This window comes from Macrotis lagotis, chromosome 5 (assembly GCF_037893015.1).
Source record: "Macrotis lagotis isolate mMagLag1 chromosome 5, bilby.v1.9.chrom.fasta, whole genome shotgun sequence".
Lineage (NCBI taxonomy): Eukaryota > Metazoa > Chordata > Mammalia > Peramelemorphia > Peramelidae > Macrotis > Macrotis lagotis.
In genome coordinates, this window is record NC_133662.1 from 185541672 (window position 1) to 185561616 (window position 19945).

General features: G+C 35.1%; 1 protein-coding gene across 2 annotated transcripts in view; it reads right to left on the reverse strand.

Annotated features, from left to right (window-relative positions):
- The window catches only part of RNASET2 (ribonuclease T2), a 47408-nt gene that overhangs the window by 14297 nt on the left and 13166 nt on the right, over positions 1-19945 (reverse strand). For both annotated transcript variants that reach the window (XM_074188019.1, XM_074188020.1), the window contains exons 5-6: positions 18502-18559; positions 16072-16142 (exon numbers count right to left, since the gene is read on the reverse strand). In XM_074188019.1, coding sequence (XP_074044120.1) covers positions 16072-16142; positions 18502-18559 — 129 coding nt within the window. The remainder of the gene's footprint in view (positions 1-16071; positions 16143-18501; positions 18560-19945) is intronic.

A 19945-nucleotide genomic window follows, 5' to 3' on the forward strand; every position in this document is an offset into this window, starting at 1 on the left:
TCAAACTGCAACAGACTAAGGGTGAGAAACATGAAAATGCCATTGTTCAAACACCCACATATTCACTAGGAGATGTGAGTCGTGTGTTCTCATGCAGATAGCTAGTATTTTACAGTCAGAGCATTTTATAGAGACAGCTAGGCGAGAGACAGTCATTTCTCAGTAACTAGGCATGAATAGATAAGATAACTAATTCCTAAGAAAAATGTTTTAGAATTATTTAGTCTCTGTCTCTCCGCCTCATAGGTAGCTTATTTCTCAGAACCTCAATAATGGTAATTCAAAAGAGAGAAAATCCACCCACCTATCCCCTAAACTATCTTCAAACTTGCAGTAAAATTTTTCTTCAAGAAATTCAATTTAACAGTGTAAATCGTGACTTTTAGTATGTCACATAAGGTATAGGGTATTAAGCTTATCTATTTCTATAAGGAGTGGAGAGAAAAAATTTATCAGGTAACCCAAGATTAACTTTAAATTAAGAAGCACTTATTAAGCACCTACTATTTATCAAGCACTATACTTGAGTTTTGGGGTTTTTTTTTAGGTTTTTGCAAGGCAATCGGGGTTAAGTGGCTTGCCCAAGGCCACACAGCTAGGTACACTTAATAGTGTCTGAGACTGGATTTGAACCCAGGTTCTCCTGACTCCAAGGCCGGTGCTTTATCCACTACGCCACCTAGCCACCCCCTATGCTTGAGTTTTTAGTTTTGTCATTTGATCCTCACTAAAGGGAAGAGCTCATTTTCCAGATGAGGAAACTGAGGCAGTCAAAGGTTAAGTGATTTTGCCCAAAGTCATATAGCTACTAAATGTCTGAGTCTGAATTTGATCCCAGGTCTTCCTGAGTCAAGTCCAGAACTTTATCTATTGAACCACCTAGCTTCCTCTAGATATTCATGCCCAGGAAGACTAATAAATGTAAATAAATAAGGAATCAGTTAACTGAAAATTACTTGGTTACACACAGTAATAAAGGAGATTCTGCTCTTGTCAATGCTGCCTCTATACCATCCACTCATTTCTCAATCTCTTGCAAAATGACTTTTCTCTCCATCACTCTACTGAAGCCATGTTCTCCACAATCACCAAGGACCCCACTGCAAATCCAATTATCCTTTCTTAGATCTTATTCTTCTAGAGCTAACAACAGCCTTTTGTCACTGTTGACTGTTTTCTTCCTTTTTGTTTTTGGCAGGCAATGGGTTAAGAGACTTGCCCAAGGTCACACAGCTAAGTAAGTTTTCAGTGTCTGAGCCCTATTTTGAACTCAGGTTCTCTTGATTCCAGAGTGGTGCTCTCTCTCCACTGTGCCACCTAGCTTCTTGATTATTTTTATCTTTGGTTTTAAGATGATAATCTCTCCTGCTTCTCTTCCTGCCTATTTGACTCTCCTTCCCTTTCTCATCCCCCACATGTAGATGTTTCCCCAAATTTGCCTTATTCTTTTTTCCAAATCCTTTCTTTTGACCATCTACATAGCAGGTAAAAGAATTTCTTGAAACCAAGTAAAATAATTCAATCAATTGACATACAATTAATTTGCTAACTTCTTACATTTTAAAATTTTTTTACTGGGTAATGCTTCTTTTTCTTGCTGCACTCACTTGTTTTATAGGATTTGGTGTAAGGTTCACAAGATTTTGACAAAAGGATTTTAGAAAGGATAGAAAAATGTCATATTTTTATAGATTAGGGTGGTGAGAAGGAAAAAAGAAATGTTCATGGTTATTTTATTATATATTTTAAAGGAAAAGCAAGTCAAGTTATACATTAATAGATTTGCAATTTCATTTCTCAATCATCTTATTTACAATGTTAAAGAAATTCTTGTTTTGTTTCATAAACTAAAAATAAAGTAAATTGTTCAAAAAGCATAGAGTATATGTATAAAATTTATTGCATAAATAGTAGGCATGTACATACATATGTGCATGTGGGTATGTCTATAACCACACAAATATCTATATAATCATATCCTGTGTTAGATACCATAGAGAATAGTCACAGAAAAGGAGGAAAGAGGAAATTAAAAGGGAAGGTAATATTGAAGAGGACACAGTCATAATTTTTAAAAAATTGCTTGAACATGAAGAGCAGGATTAAAAGAAAAACAAGAAAAGAACTGAAAAACAATTGAATGCCAATCAACTGGAAAGTGACTGTACTAGGGGCAGCTGGGTGGCGTAGTGGATAAAACACCGGCCTTGGAGTCAGGAGTACCTGGGTTCAAATCCAGTCCCAGACACCTAGCTGTGTGGCCTTGGGCAAGCCACTTAACCCCATTTGCCTTGCAAAAACCTAAAGAAAAGTGACTGTACTAATTGTGGTATGGTTCTGCAGCATACTTAAGATTTGGAGTCACTGGGGACATTTCATAATCCCATTTCTAACACCTAAGTGTGTCCAAGGCCAGTCATTTGAAATGGAAAATAACTGAAGAAGAAGAAACCAACCACAGAAGAAACCAACAAAAGAGAAGATTTCAAAGACTATAACAAAGATAAAACAGTCCCTGCCCTCAAAGAGATACCATTCCATAGGAAGTGTCTCTACAAGCCGAGGTGGGGGAAACACAATACTATGTGAAGAAGCAAAACCAGTTTTACATAATCAGTTGAACAATCAAAATTTATCTGGCTCTGGGAATGCTTTAAATCTTAGCAAAATTCTAATTTAAAATAAACAGAATATGAATCAGATTCTGTCACCTCAAGTTTATTCAACATCACATCATGAAGTAACCTCAATAAAAGTCTAAAATAAAAATGAATTCAGGGTTGGAACTAATCCAAAGTAACCCAACTTGTTATGGTTGCCGTTGGTTAAAAACAAAATATCACTTTGAAGGACAGGTAAAAGAAAAAATGCATGACTAAATCATATGACATAAAGCAGTTTCCATAGCAGCTTCAGAATCAAAAGATGTTGATGGTAGATGAGACCTTAGGGAGCATCCAATCAACCCCTGTCCTTTTCACAAGGATCATAAACAAATTCTTTACGAGGATTTGGAGTCATTGGAGTCACTGGGACATGTCTGAATCCCAATTCTAACACCTAACAAGAGTATGGCCAAGGTCAGTCACTTGAAATGGAATATGCCTGTTACATAAGAGACTGACAAAAAAAAGAGAATTTTAAAAATGAAACAGTCCCTGCTCCTAAGGAGATACCATTATATGGGAAGAGACTACATTGTCTCTCTCTCTCTCTCTATGTGGCCAAGGTCAGTAACTGAGTCTCAGTTTCTTAACTGGTAATAGCTTATATGTACAGTTAAAAGAGGATAACAATAAGTAAAAAGTCAGAGAAATGGTGAATGGAGTCACCAGGGAGTAGATTAACATTCATCCCAATAATAATGGCAATATTTATTTGATTATGGTTTCAAAGATGGAAAGAGGGATCAGGAAAGAAGGGAAGCATACTCATAATAGCAGTCAAGAATATAGTCCAGGTAAACAGAAAATAGCTAACTACATCTGGTTAGCAAGGTGGTGGATAAATCTATAGTATTTACCACCAGGGTTGTTGTGACCCTCACAGGAGATAATACATATCTGCTATTATCAGTTAAGGAACCTGGAATCCAAAGAACTAAAACTATTTACGCAAGATCATAGAGGTAGTTCATAGATTTAGAGCTGGGAAGAACTTAAAAATCACTTAGTGTAAACCTTTCATATTACTGATGAGGAAGCTCAGGTTGAGAGACTTACTCCCAAGTTATACAAGTAGCACCTGGCAGAGCCCAGGGTCAAAGCCAGGTCTGCTGAATATCTCCTATGATCCCCTCTATTTCTAGCTCCTCCCCAATCATACTACATTTGACTATAGCCTTTAAAGCTGCTGGAGCTAACCTTCCTGATTTACTTTTCAGGCTTTGCAGCTTTGAATCCACAGTATAAATCCTGGTAATTCCATCGACCATCCCTGTGATTTTTCAAACCAAAACATCCCTTCCTGGACACCATTCCCCTAAAGTGCTGTAACCCCTTATTAGAATAGAAGTTGCCTATCAGCAGAAATGGATTCAATTTTGCATTTATAACCTGAGATCTTAGCATCCAGTGATTGGCATATCATAAATGTTGAATAAATACTTTTTCATTCATCTATTTATATAGATATGTCCTTTGCCCTTACCAGTAATTCTGGAGACATGATTAATGAAGGTAGCCATTACTCTAGCCAGTTTGGCAATCAATCAACCAATAGGCATTTATTAAGGACCTGCTGAGGGCCAAGGCTGTGTGCTAGACCCAAGAGATAAAAATACTAAAGTCTCTGACCTTGTAGGCCTTGTGTTCCACTAGCAAGATGCAAGTTATTTACATGGAGTGGAGAGAGAGATTTAGACTTAGAAAATATCATCCATCTATGTGAAACCATCAACAAGCATTATACTCAATGGGGAGAGGCTAGAGCATTCCCAATAAGATCAGGGGTTAAACAAGGGTGCCCATTATCACCACTACTATTCAATATTGTATTAGAAATGTTAGCATCAGCAATTAGAGAAGAAAAAGAAATTAAAGGAATTAGAATTGGGAAGGAAGGGACAAAACTCTCACTACTTACAGATGACATGATGGTCTACCTAAAGAATCCCAAGAAATCATCTAAAAAACTACTGGAAACAATTAGCAATTTTAGCAAAGTTGCAGGTTATAAAATAAAGCCCCATAAATCCTCAACTTTCCTATATATGACTAGCAAGAAACAGCAGGAAGAGCTAGAAAGAGAAATCCCATTCAAAGTAACCTCAGACAGTGTAAAATACTTGGGGGTCTATTTGCCAAGACAGACTCAGAATCTTTTTGAAAACAATTATAAAACACTTCTCACACAAATTAAATCAGATTTAAATAACTGGGCAAATATCAACTGCTCATGGATAGGTAGAGCTAATATAATAAAAATGACAATTCTACCAAAACTAAACTATCTGTTCAGTGCCCTACCAATCAAAATTCCAAAAAAATTACTTTAATGAGTTAGAAAAAATTGTAAGTAAATTCATATGGAGAAATAAAAAGTCAAGAATTGCCAGGAGTTTAATGAAAAAAAAATGCAAACGAAGGTGGCTTAGCACTACCTGATCTAAAATTATACTATAAAGCATCAGTCATCAAAACTGTTTGGTATTGGCTAAGAAATAGAGTGGTGGACCAGTGGAATAGACTAGGTGTAAAAGCAGGGGAGGATTATAGTAATCTGCTGTTTGATAAACCCAAAGAGTCAGGCCACCGGGATAAAAACTCCCTCTTTGATAAAAACTGCTGGGATAATTGGAAGTTAGTATGGAAGAAACTTAGATTAGACCAACACCTCACACCCTTTACCAAGATAAGATCCAAATGGTTACAGGACATAGACATAAAAAACAATACTATCAGCAAATTAGAAGATCAAGGACTAGTCTACCTGTCAGATCTATGGAAAGGGGAACAGTTTATGACTAAGGAAGAGTTGGAGAATATCACTAAAAACCAATTAGATAATTTCGATTACATTAAATTAAAAAGTTTTTGCACAGATAAAACCAATGTAATCAAGATCAAAAGAAAAGTAGTAAATTGGGAAACAATCTTTACAACTAATGATTCTGACAAAGGACTCATTTCTAAAATATACAGAGAACTGAGTTATATTTTTAAAACAAAAAGCCATTCCCCAATTGACAAATGGTCAAAGGATATGCAAAGGCAATTTACAGATGAGGAGATCAAAGCAATCCATAGCCATATGAAAAAAAAATGCTCTAAATCATTAATTATTAGAGAAATGCAAATTAAAGCTATGCTGAGGTACCACCTCACACCTCTCAGATTGGCCAGTATGACCAGGAAGGATAATGATCATTGTTGGAAGGGATGTGGGAAATCTGGGACACTATTACACTGTTGGTGGAGCTATGAACTCATCCAACCCTTCTGGAGAGCTATTTGGAACTATGCCCAAAGGGCAACAAAAATGTGCATACCCTTTGACCCAGCAATACCACTACTGGGTCTATACCCTGAAGAGATGATGAAAAAGGGTAAAAACATTACTTGTACAAAAATATTTATAGCATCCCTATTTGTGGTGGCAAAGAATTGGAAATCCAGTAAATGTCCTTCAATTGGGGAATGGTTTAGCAAACTGTGGTATATGTATGTCATGGAACACTATTGTTCTATTAGAAACAGGAGGGACAGGATTTCAGGGAAACCTGGAGGGATTTGCATGAACTGAAGCTGAGTGAGATGAGCAGAACCAGAAAAACACTGTACACCCTAACAGCAACATGGGAGTGATGTTCAACCTTGAAGGACTTGCTCATTCCATCAGCGCAACAATTGGGAACAATGCAGATAAGGAGCTGTGGAGTTTGAACAAAGTACAAGGACCATTCCATTTAATTTAGGGGGAAAAAAACCCAGATGTCTTATTGTTTGATCTGGTTACCTCTGAGAATTCTGTTCTCTTTAAGGATATGATTTCTCTCTCATCACACCCAGTTCGGATCATGGTACAACATGGAAACAAAGTAAAGACTGATGGAGTGCTATCTGTGGGGTGGGGGTGGGGGGAGGGAAGCAAGATTGGGGGAAAATTGTAAAACTCAAATAATATTTTTAATAAAAATTTAAAAAAAAGAAAATATCATCCTAACTGGAAAACTCAGAAAATAGCTGTGGCTGTAGGTCTGGGTCAAAGATGACTCAATGCAGTTCTGATTCACTGGGTCAAAGAAAGAGGCACTCTATCTTGACCAGTTTTTGCAAGAGAGAATCTCTGCCATGTAAAAGGTATAAATATGGTTGCTTTCATTTTAATTATAATAGAGATCCTAGAAGCAGTCCCTTTTGTGACTCAACTATGTTAGATTCTTCAGGATCCCTTTTTGGGTTTTCATGGTAAAGATAATGGAGTAGTTTGCCACTTCCTTCTCCAGTGTGTTCCTATTTTACAAATGGAAAACAGGTAAACAGGGTTAAGTGACTTGGCTGGGGGTCACATAGCTATAAGTGTCAGAAGCTATTTTTGAAATCAGAATTGATTTTTCTTATTGTAAGCCCAGCACTATATCCATTGTGCCACCTATCTGCTCTTGGGTTCACTCAGTTGGAGACTAATAGAATGGTCATTTTTGAACAAACTGGGGATTAATTAAGGCTTTGAATAAAAATCTAATCCAGTAGCAGGCACACTACATGGAGTCCCAAAAGTCTTAGTGCAATTTTAAGCTATTTAAACTAACATCTTTAAACTATTTAATTCTTAAAACTACACCAAGACTTTTGGGATATTCCCTATTTGCTGACTTTGAAGCCTTGTTTTTCTCATTGTTGTGGCCTACCTGACTACTCTCAAACCAGGATCACATTCCCACAAACCACAACTGCCTCCACTGGGGAGGGGATAAAAGGTAAATGAATTACAAAATCACAGAATTTTAAGAGTTGGGAGGGCCTTCAGTGGCTATCTACTGTATTCCATAATTAAAAGGAATTCCAACTATAAAACAGCCCATGGTGGTTTTGGAGAGTTCTAATTATTAGGAAGCTTTTTCTGACATCAAACCTACATTAATCTCTTTGCAACTTCTACCCATTGCTTGTTGTTTTGCCTTTGGGGACAAACTGTAAGTGTAAATCATCCCTTTTCCATATGACAGCCCTTCAAACACTTGAATATAGCTATGATGTTCTACATGACTCTTCTCATCCAAACAAGATCAGTTCCTTCAACCAATTCTCCTGTTACAAGTACTCAAGGCCCTTTCTCATCTTGGTTAATTTTCTTTGGAAACTCTCTAGTTTAACAATGTTCTTATGAAACTATTTACTGTAGGCCCAGAACTAAATACATTTGGCCAGAACAAAGAAAATCTTCCTCATCCACTTTCTTATTTTAAAAGCTATGCCTCTCTTTTTTTTCTTAATTAATTTATTTTGAATTTTACACCTTTCCCCCAATCTCGCTCCCCCCCCCAACAAAAGACAGTTCTGTTAGACTTTACATTGTTTCCATGGTATAAACTGATCTAAATTGAATGTGATGAGAGAGAAAGTATATCCATAAGGAAGAAAAATAAAGTATAATAGATAGTAAAATTATTTAATAAGAACTTTTTAAAATTAAAGGTAATAGTCTTTGGTTTTTGTTCAAAGTCTACAATTCTTTCTCTGGATACAGATGGTATTCTCCAAAGCAGATACCCCAAAATTGTGCCTAATTGTTGCACTGATGGAAGGAGCAAGTCCATTAAGGTTGATCATCACCCCCATGGTTCTGCTCATCTTGCTCAGCAACAGTTCATGCAAATCCTTCCAGGCTTCCCTGAATTCCCATCCCTCCTGGTTTCTAATAGAACAATAGTATTCCATCACATACATAAACCACAGTTTATTAAGCCATTCCCCAATTGATGGACATTCACTCAATTTCCAATTCTTTGCCACCACAAAGAGTGCTACAATGAATATTTTCATACAAGTGATGTTTTTACCCTTTTTCATAATCTCTTCAGGGTATAGACCCAGTAGTGGTATTGCTGGATCAAAGGGTATGCACATTTTTGTTGTCCTTTGGGTGTAATTCCAAATTGCTCTCCAGAAAGGTTGGATGAGTTCACAGCTCCACCAACAATTTATTAGTGTCTTAGATTTCCCACATCCCTTCCAACATTGATTACTATCCTTTCTGGTCATATTGGCTATGCCTCTCTTAATACAACCCAACACTACCTTTCAAAAACTCAAACTGGTGCGTCATATTGAATTTTCAAGTCACCACAGTTCCCAAACTTATTTAAATACACATCCCCAGATTACTTCTAATGCTGACTTTTTGAACCCAAGAGCAACAAGTTGCAATTAGAGTTTTTCATATTGAATTTCATTTTTTTCTGAATTAATGCTCTCTCTCATATCCACCTCCAAACTTTCTCAGTTTCCTTCAAGTTTCAATTAAAATCCCATCTTCTACTAGAAGTCTTTTCCAATGCTCTTCATTCTTAGGGACTTGCCTCTTTTAATTATCTTCTGTTTATCATGTAGATAAGCCTCTTTGTACATATCTGTTTGCTTGAAATCTCCACCATCAGATCCTGAGATTCTTTTCCCTCTCCAAGTATCTCTAACAACTTAGGCCAGTACCTCATAAATGCTTATAGCACTGGTTCAGTGCTCAAGCTGGTTAAGGTCTTTTTGGGACCTTATTGGACCTCTATTATTCAGGTTTATTACCTTATCTTCCTAAAAAGTGCTATACAAAAATTTGATAAGAATGACACCAATGTCTAACTAAATCATTGATAAAAATGTTAAACCAAACAGGTCCAAGCACAGACCACTGAGGTGCTCTGCTAGAGACCCAATGCCAAACAAATTGAGTCATTGAAGACTACTCTTTGAGCTCAACCATTCTGCATGTAAATGTATTATTATCCAGACCAAATAGCATTAAACTATAAACTAAAAAAGTAGAAGCCACTGAACTGTATATAATGATCCCACAAATAAACTAAGAAAATTCCATGGTAATATTATCTATGTTTTAATAGTACTTTTATAGTTCTTGCCTTCTCAGTGTTTGGATGAGGGAATGAAAGGGAAAGAGATAATTTAGAATGAAAATAAAAATAAAATTCAAACAAACAAAATATACAGATTTCCAAGAATGTATTTCATCTGGATCAACTTACCTGAATTCAGAAAATGCAACAAAGTTATTATTTCTTTTCTAACCTTAAGTACTGACTACTGTTAGCTAAATGCTGCCTTGGATGAAGGGCTACTTCTGGATTCAAGAAGACCTGAGTTCAAATCTTACCTCAGTGGACTGGTCCTACCAGCAGATAGAATGAGAATTTGGAAGGAGACTAAGATCTTCTAGCTATGGAAATTGTACAAATCTGGCCAGGGAGGAGGCTTTTATGTAAAAAGTGTATATTTCATTATCAAATGAGATCATGTAAAGCTCTTTGCAAATATCACAGTGATAAATTCTAATAATTGTCACTGCAACTCTTATGTATGACTGCACATGCATATAAAATCATTTTAACTTTCACAACAAATTTCTGTCCCTCTTGATAAGGCAAATAGGGACTATCTTGGAAAAAACTGTATTATGTAAATGTGACTGGATATTACTCTTTAAGAAATGATGGAGGAGCTGTGAACTCATCCAACCTTTCTGGAGAGCAATTTGGAATTACACCCAAAGGGCAACAAAAATGTGTATACCCTTTGATCCAGCAATACCACTACTGGGTCTATACCCTGAAAAGATTATGAAAAAAAGGGTAAAAACATCACTTGTGCAAAAATATTCATAGCAGCCCTGTTTGTGGTGGCAAAGAATTGGAAATTAAGTGAATGTCCTTCAATTGGGGAATGGCTTAACAAACTGTGTGGTATATGTATTTCATGGAACACTATCATCCTATTAGAAACCAGGAAGAATGGGAATTCAGGGAAGCATGGAAGGATTTGCAGGAACTGATGCTGAGTGAGATGAGCAGAACCAGAAAAACATTGTACACCCTAACAGCAACATGGGAGTGATGATCAACCTTGATGGACACGCTCATTCCATCAGTGCAACAATCAGGGACAATCACTATCTGCGATGGAGAATTCCATCTGTTTCCAGAGAAAGAATTGTGGAGTTTGAATAAAGACCAGAGACTATTACCTTCAATTTAGATTTTAAAAAACCCATTATTTTATTATGTGATTTTGCTATCTCTTATACTTTATTTTTCTTCCTTAAGGGCATGATTTCTCTCTCTCTCATCATATTCAACTTAGATCAATGAACATCATGGAAACAATGTAAAGACTAACTGACTGCCTTCTGTGGAGGGTGGGGGGGGAAGAAAGCAAGAATATGGGAAAAATTGTAAAACTCAAAATAAATAATAAAATATTTATTAAAAAAAATAATGTATAGGGAGGCTAGGTGGCATAGTGGATAAAGCACTGGCCCTGGAGTCAGGAGTACCTGGGTTCAAATCTGGTCTCAGACACTTAATAATTACCTAGCTGTGTGGCCTTGGGCAAGCCACTTAATCCCATTTGCCTGCAAAAAAAAAAAAACCCTAAAAAAAATAAAAAATAAAGTATATACATAAAATCCCTAACAATTAGAAAAATGTAAAAAAAATAAAGAAATGATGAAAACAATGAGTATAGAGAAGCAGGAAAATACTGATGTGAACTTTACAAGGTGAAGTAGGAACCAAGAAAGCAATATATCTACTTAATATACTTAATTACTAAAGGAAAATAACAAAAGCTTGAACTTTGTTTTTCATTCAAGAAAGATTTTATTCATTTTGAGTTTTATAATTTTCCCCCATTCTTGCTTCCCTCTCCCCACCCCCACAGAAGGCAGTCTGTTAGTCTTTACATTGTTTCTATGGTATACATTGATCTAAGTTGAATGTGATGAGAGAGAAATCATATCATTAAGGAAGAAAAGTAATGTATAAGAGATAGCAAAATTACATAAAATTCTGTTAAAGGTAATAATCTTTGGTCTTTAAACTCTACAATTCTTTCTCTGGATACAGATGATATTCTCCATTGCAGATAGCCCCAAATTGTCCCTGGTTGTTGCACTGATGGAATGAGCAAGTCCATCAAGGTTGATCATCACCCCCATGTTGCTATTAGGGTGTACAATGTTTTTCTGGTTCTGTTCATCTTGCTTATTATCAATTCATGCAAATCCTTCCATGTTTCCCTGAATTCCCATCCCTCTTGGTTTCAAACAGAGCAATAGTGTTCCATGACATACATATCACAGTTTGTTAAGCCATTCCCCATCTGAAGGACATTTTCTTAATTTCCATTTCTTTGCCACCACAAACAGGGCCACTATGAATATTTTTGTACAAGGCTTGAGCTTTTCTAGGATTTAGTAGGAAGTTGCAATTTTCTTATATTTTGTTTTTTCTTGTGTTAAATAAAAGAAGTAAATCGGAAAATCAGCCAGAAAATTACTAATTCTGTTCCTCAAAATCCTACAATTTGGGTTTCTTACTGTTGCTAAGCAAGGGGAATAATTAGGTGAAAACAACCCTACAAAATTTTTATTTTACTGTGAAATATTTTCCTATTAAATTTCATTTGACTTTATTAAAAAGGCAACTAACTCTTGTTCAAATTACAATGAAATTCTTAAAAGTCAAAATAAAAAAGAATGCTACAAAATTTAAAGGACAGACTTGGTCCCAAATAAAAGCTATTAGAAGATATCTTCTTATTCCCCCCCCCACTCTTTTTCAGATGTATGAGAGAGAAGAGCATGGAACACAGCAAATGGTGTCAGATTTTTATCAATATATTGAACAGTTTTGTTGAATTATTTTCTTTTTCTCTTCTTTTTTAAAATAGTCTCTTAATGGGTGTCTGAGAGATTAAGAGAAAAAAACAGAAGAAATTTAGAAAATGTAATAATAAAAGAAGTAAACTGTTCAGAACTTCATTAATTCAAAGAGCATTTACTAAATACCATTTACAAGATTCTATCCTAAATGGGGCAGTGGGGGTAGTCTAGTTCTGTGATTTTATTGGTATAAAGACAAAGACAAAAATGAAATAGTTGCTTCAAGAACTTATATTCTGTATAATCTTATTTTGAGTTTACAGACAACCTTGTCACTTGAAGTGGAAAATGAAAAAAAACATACAAAATCTTTCCAAATAGAAACATTAATTTCCTGATTAGCTGTTCCTGTGTTAGAGAATTGCCACTCTTTCATACATTTCTAAAGAATCTTAAAACTGAAGACATGTTTTGAACAAAAGATAGCTTTCTTTCTTAATAAAGTCAAATGAAATTAAGTAGGAAAATATTTCACAGTAGAATAAAACTTTTGCTAGTTAGTTTTCACAAAATTAAGCCCCTTTCCAGGTACACTTAGAAATTTACTTTTTTCATTCAATAAATGAAAGGAAAAATTATTATAAGAAAACTATAATTTACTACTGAATTCTAAAAGATTAAAGTCATTTTGACCTTCTTAGAAATCTTTTCTCTGAATCATTACATATTAAACATAACAGGGCTTACCATGATGCTTGGAACACAGAAGGCATTCTGCATATGTTTATTATTTGGGTGATGGATGGCTAATTTATCATCAATTAATATCACAGTTCTCTGATCCGAACAGTATAATCAACACAACATTCAGATTTTTAACAGTGAACTGATTACCATAGTTTCTTCGTTCTTTAGTGTAATATGAAATGCTTTTTCTTAAGGCCATTTCATGTCAATGTATAATAATTATCATCTCATCATTCCATATTCAAAGAAAAATGCTGTGCTAAATAAAAGAACTAGCCTAACCCTGTTCTATACCTGGATTAACTATTTCTAAATTGCTATTAAACCTGATTTTCTTTTCAAAATTCCTCCTACATAATGAGAAAAATTTCAAACTACAGTCTTGGTCCTCTCATTGTAAAGCCATGTCAGAGGAACAAACACACTATGGGGACATTTCTACCTAAGCTCTACAATATCTTTGAAGTAAAAGTGACTTCCACACCAATTCTTTCAGTCACAAATTTTCTCCTGGCAACCCTTCAAAGAAATACTTTCAGGTTAAGTTCTTCACTGAGAAAAAACAGAGACTTCATCTTGGCAAAAAAAAATGGTTTTATTGGTGTCTGGATTATGAAAAGCAGAACTTAGAATGGGGAAACAAAGTGGCATCTTGCCTTCAGTCAATCTAATTTAACAAAGGGAATATTAGGTTTAATTGCTAATGGATATTAAAGATTTGGCATGACTTTATTAAAGCAATTATTTTTAAAGTTATCTTGAAATTAACAGATATGAAAACATAGAACAAAGATGTGGCACTGGGAAGGAACTTGGAGGCTGACTATTCCAACCTCTTTCATTTTGTATATGAGAAAACTGAGTTCCAGAGAAGTGATGTGTGTTCAAAGTTACCCAAGTAGCAAGCAGAAGAGTCAAGTTTCAAGCCTCCCAACTCTGACTCCAAAACAAAACATTCATTTAACAGTAACATATATAATAGGACCTTTTTCACTTTCAGCAAAACTCCATTTTTTCTAAACATTAAGTGAATTTTTTTTATTTGAGATAAATGAGCTTAATATCTTAACTACTTTTTTCAATTATTCAAAGATGAGAGTACTTCTTTTTCATGAACACCTTTTGCCTTATTCCCAAGAGAAGTTGAAGAAAGCAACATCTTTTTTCAGAATAAGTTGTTTTACTTTCTAATAGGAAGTCAAATTTCTGTTGGCATTCAAATATTCTGCATTGTAAACAATAATTTACAAATAAAAATTAAGTGAAAGAAATAAAGATAATATTATTAATAGATGACACTAAAATTTAGTAGAGGGAGAGAGCAGGGGAGAGAAGCGAGGCTGCCCCCAGTGTCAAGAAGACCCAGTTCCAAGTCCCACCACTGCGATACATTGACCATGGATGAGTTTCTTAATCACTGAGAATCTCAGGCAACTCTGTCACTATCAGTTACCCCAACTATCAAAATCAATTTTTCAGTATTCCCAATTCTACCCAACACCCCTTGCATTCGTCCCTTTCTTTCCAACATCATCTATTGTATGACTATGAAGTTACAGTCATAGTCAGGGTGAAAGGTGATCAGGACCTCCTAATTGCCTTTCCCATCTCCATGTCTTTCTCATCCTTAAGCAATCTTTTACCTAGCTACCAAAGAAATATTCTTAAAGCATAGAAACTATGTCTCCCTATGACAAACTTCAGAACTTCCACAATATATATAGGATCCAATATAAAGTCCTCTGTCATTAAAAACTCTTCACTGCTTTTCTCCAACCTATCTTTTCAACCTTATTTTCTATAGTTTCCTTGATGCATTCTTGGGTCCAGACCAATTGGACTTCTTACTCTTCCTCACACTCAACAATTTATTCCCATCCTTTACTCACAGACTGTTCCCCTCCCCATTAGAGAAATGATGATTAATAACTAAAGATTCAAAAAAGATTCAGAGTTCTGATTTTCTTTTCAAGACCTCTGTCTCTGAATATCAAGTTAAACTTTTCTCTCTGACCCAACCCAACCCTACAAAGAATATCTAGTCTCAGATGAATTCCATTCAATCAAGCTAATGTCAAGACAGATCCTTATGTCTGCTAGACCAAGGCAAGGCGTTATCTGAGAATGGAGATAGAGAAACTATTTCCCACACTCTTGGCCCTTCATTTTAATATGACTCAATTTCTATTTTGTTAACCAATCAGAGTCAGTTGCAATTCCTCTTCCAAAAGAACAAATAAATTCTGAGCCTGCAACCTTGATTGTTTTTGGTCTAAGAGAGATGGCCAAATGGCCAACCTTTTACTAATAAAGTGCCAGACTTATTCATAAAATAAGAAATTATATCTCAAAATTATTTTCATCACCTCACCTCTGCTGTTCAGCTTAAAACTATCTCCTATATGAGTCCTTTTCTAATGAATTAATTACTTCAGCTTCTAATATCTAACCACCAAATAATCTCCTATTTATAGTCTATATTTTGTACACACTTCTCTTGTTTCCTATAAGATGCAAGTTGCTTGAGGGCAAGCAACTGTCATATTTATGTCTTTATATTCTTAGCATGTAGAAGACACTTAATATTTGTTTGCTGATTGACTAAGATGAGGTGTCAGTCTATATTGGAAGGATGGAGTTTCCACATTAGCTCCCCACATAGAAGCAATCACAAGTCCAGACCATATATGCACATTTATAAACTTTTTTATATATGTTAGATCCATATTCATTTCCAATATCAGAAAATCAAGCCAAAAGATTATAAAAAGGAAATCCTATTTCTCTATTTTTTTTACATAGAAGAAAGTCACTTAAAATGACAAAATCATTTCTATATAGTATATTTTTCAAATTTCTCAGATTTGGAAATAGATAGAATTTTCTATTTGTGCTTCCCACAAAAAAAATTGTATTTAACATCTCATTTATAAATTAGTCCTAACTTGTTTTCTAAGAGGCAAGAAGAGTTCTTAAATTACTTGGACTCACCAGAATTGGCTACGATTAGGAGATGGATGGATTATATCAGGCCAAAAACGTTTCATGTCAGGCAAAAGATCCTGTTCAATTAAAGGAGAGAGAAATTCATGAATATTTTAGTGACACAAAATCAAGAAAAGAAATTAGGTAAATGGGTACCTTAATATATCTAAGCTACTTCCATTAAGGGATACAAAAGGTTTTTTATTGTAGCCTCCCACCTAGTATCTAGGAAGAGTTCTCTAAATGCTAAATTTAAGTAGTATCCAAATGTTGGATTTCAAAAAGCTGTTTCCTAATTTAGTTCTTCTAACAGCTGCTAGAATAAATGATGATCAATCCCTGGCCAACAAATGAAAAGTTCAAATGAGAAGTTCAAAATAGTGGTTTTTAGATTTTGTATCAAGGAAACAGTAATAAAGAATTAAGGGTTAGGGCTGGTTTGTGCGAATAGAAAAGCAGTTCCTTTTTATATCCCAAACTTCATAGTAATAATCGATGAAAAAGTCTGACTATATATGACTAAAAGTTCAACATCTTTTCTATCACCCACAGTCCACCCAGCACAGAACCATTGGGGCATAAATTTTGAGATGGAAAAGACCTCAAAAGTCAACCAGTTCAACCTCTTCATTTTTACAGAAGAGGAAAATGAGGCCAGGAGAGTGGAGTGACTTTGGCAAAGTCACACAAGTGGTAAATACTAGAGTGGCAATCTGTAAGCAGTTCTTCTGACTGGACAGTCTTTCTACATTATCATTCCAGACTATAAACTTCTTCAGGTTAGAGACTGTCTTTGTATTCCCAAGCACCTTAAGACAGTGCAAACAGGTGCCTAATAAATGCTTGTGGATTTACTGATTGATTGGATTAGATTTGAAATAAACTACTTTAAGGTTTTATCTAAATGTCAAAGCTCTTCAATTGAGAGAAAGATGTCAATACTAGCATCATGTGGACAGAAAGTAAGCCTCAACCTTAAAAGCATTCACTATTTCAGCATTAGATTAGGCAAGCCAACACTCTTCAGGGCCATCAACACACCCAGCTAACCACAGAAGAGCAGTTGTCCAGATCCTGTTTGCTTATCCTCTCCCAAAAAGGACCTCTATCCTAGGACAGGGAAGTCCTTTCATATCTTCCCCATCCCAGGTGTACCCCCCAATATGGTCCAGAGTTCCCATTGAATCTCTCTGAGGATTTTGTTTTGTCCTTCATTCTCAAAGAAGACCATATCATCAGGGAGGTGGTGACATGGCAAGCATGTGAATTGAATTTGAGTAAGGGAGGGGCTGTCTCACTTTCTCCTCCAGAGTCATCTGAATCCAGTGGTCAGATATGGAACAGAATGACTGCAGAGGGCTCTAGATGTCCTCCTAACTCCAAGGGATAAACATAAGAACTGTACTTCTTTTCCATCTCCTGTCTCCCACAAATAGTTAACACCTAGGGTCATAATCCATTATCTTAATTTTTCAATAAATTTCAAGGATGCACTTAGCAACACTGGTGGAGATAGTGATTTTCATAATTGCATTCCTGCCACCCCAATAAAAATCTCCTACCCCCTATAATTACTATTTTCTGTATAGAATTTATTAATAATTTACTTCTGATATTCATCATTTGCATTCAAAAGTAGGGACAGTCTTCTCATAATGTTACTTATTTTGAGGTGGCAAATGGAAATTATTTTGATAAGGAGCTTTGAAAATAAAGTAATTAAGATCTACTGCATTAGGGCCAACTCCTCAGTGAAGCAGACTCCCTGAGTGTCAATAGTAGGAATGAATGATAAGTATGGGAATGAGAAAAAGATAGAATAGAAAAAGAAGTTACTCTTCCTGAACTGAAAGGATATATAAGTTAGTTACAGAAATAAAATGTATTACTATACAACAATCAATAAATATGTATAGACATATATCAAATTTAATGTACTTAAATTGAACACGTTTAAACAATAAAGAAATTCAAGAAAGGACTTATTGTCTTGATATTGTTATAATACAACAGATAAAACTAGAAGGACATTAGGCCATTACCCTCATTTGACAGATGAGGAAATTTAGGCCCTGAAAGATTAAGTGATTTCAATAGGTCACATAGGTAGCAGTAAGGAAGGTTTTCTTAAAAAGGATAATTTCTTCGGAAGAAAATGAAAGATGTTAACTGGCAGAGAGAAGTAAAGACATTTGAGATGAGGACAAGGCATGTCCAAAGAGAGCAATAGTAACAAGAATTTGTTTTTATCTCCCTACATATTTAATTTAGAATTAATCAAAAGAAAATCTTTAGGGTTCAATCCTGGTGGGTATATTCATGACAGCTAAAACTCAGTCAGAAAATTAATTCCAAGAACATTTGATAGTAAGACAGACAAGACTGTCAAATTACAATTTAGCACCAACTTTTGATAGATAAATTAAAAAGAAATACCTTGATCTCATCTAAATTAAAATGCCACGATCGATTACACTCTCCAGCTTTATCAGGCCTGGAAATAAAAAATTAATAAAACATATAAATGAATCTTGGGATGGTTTTCTCAGGACATATGGCTAATATTTTTTATCATTTCTTTCTAAATTACATTAGAAAGGTTACAATCAACTATTCTTTCATTAGATAGGCTCATGTGGAGGGAATTCTCTTCATTAAGCGTTCCAAAGAACAATAATCAAATAAGCATTAATTTGGAATTATTAATGCTGCACATAGCCATAATCTAACACCAAACATTCAAATTCATTTTAGCAAGCGAACCAATAACAAAATCATTGGAGTTTCTTTTTAAAATTGCAAGTTTTATTAAAACATTAAGAATCTTATCTTACAAGAGGATTAATGAAAAAAAGTTCGTCAAGTGAAGTGAACCAACTAATCATACTGTGCCCTCCCTCCTTCACTCCCTGGTTATACAAAAATCATTTTCCTCCAATATATAATCCCTTCAAATCTTTCAGTTCCATGACAGTTCCTGAATATACCAATTCCCTTTCCTTCTCTATTTATTTACTTAGTTAACTGCTGATATTTTTGGGGCTATGACATTTCACAAAGTCCTAACTGAGCTTGAAAAGGTCAACTTGGTCAAAAATTGTTTCGATGACAAGGAAAAAGGTTATAAATTCCCTTTGCTGTCAACAAGAGGTTGGCAATGCAGGATTCTCACACAACAGAACTGATGCACATAAAATGTTTTACCAGTCTTCAAATGCTATATAAAATAAAGAGATGCTGCCATATAAGAATAGTTATAACTATTCTTAACCAGATTTATGCTTTCATTGGTGTACAGATCTCCTGGTAAATAATTTCCTACATAAAAACAATGCTGATCAGCATCTACTCTGCAATTAACCTAATTTTTTGAGTTATGTGGAGCCCAGAAAAGTTAAGAAACTTGCATAGGGTAATATGTGACAAAGGCATATTTGAACCCAGAAGTTCCTGAATCTAAGGTCAGTTTTCTATTCACTAGATCACACCTCCTTAACTATTATTGTTATTGTTATTATTATTGTTGTTATTAATAATAATATTTTTGTGTGATAGTTTGGGGGCAGCTAGGTGAATCAGTGGATAGAATGCTAGGCATGGAGTTTGGAAGACTCATCTTCATGAGTTTAAATCTGGCCTCAGATACTTTGCCACCCTAGGCAAGTCACTTTACCCTGTTTGGTTCAATTTCCTTATTTGTAAAATAAGCTGGAGAAGGAAATGAAAAAATCAATCTGCTTGGTTTTGCCAAGAAAACTCCTAATGGGGTCATGAAAAGTCAGACAAACCTAAAAATGACTAAATAACACACAAATAGGCCCCTTTAGCATTTGCTTATTTGCCAATCTAGGAACTACTTTTGCCCAGGTAATAAGTAAAA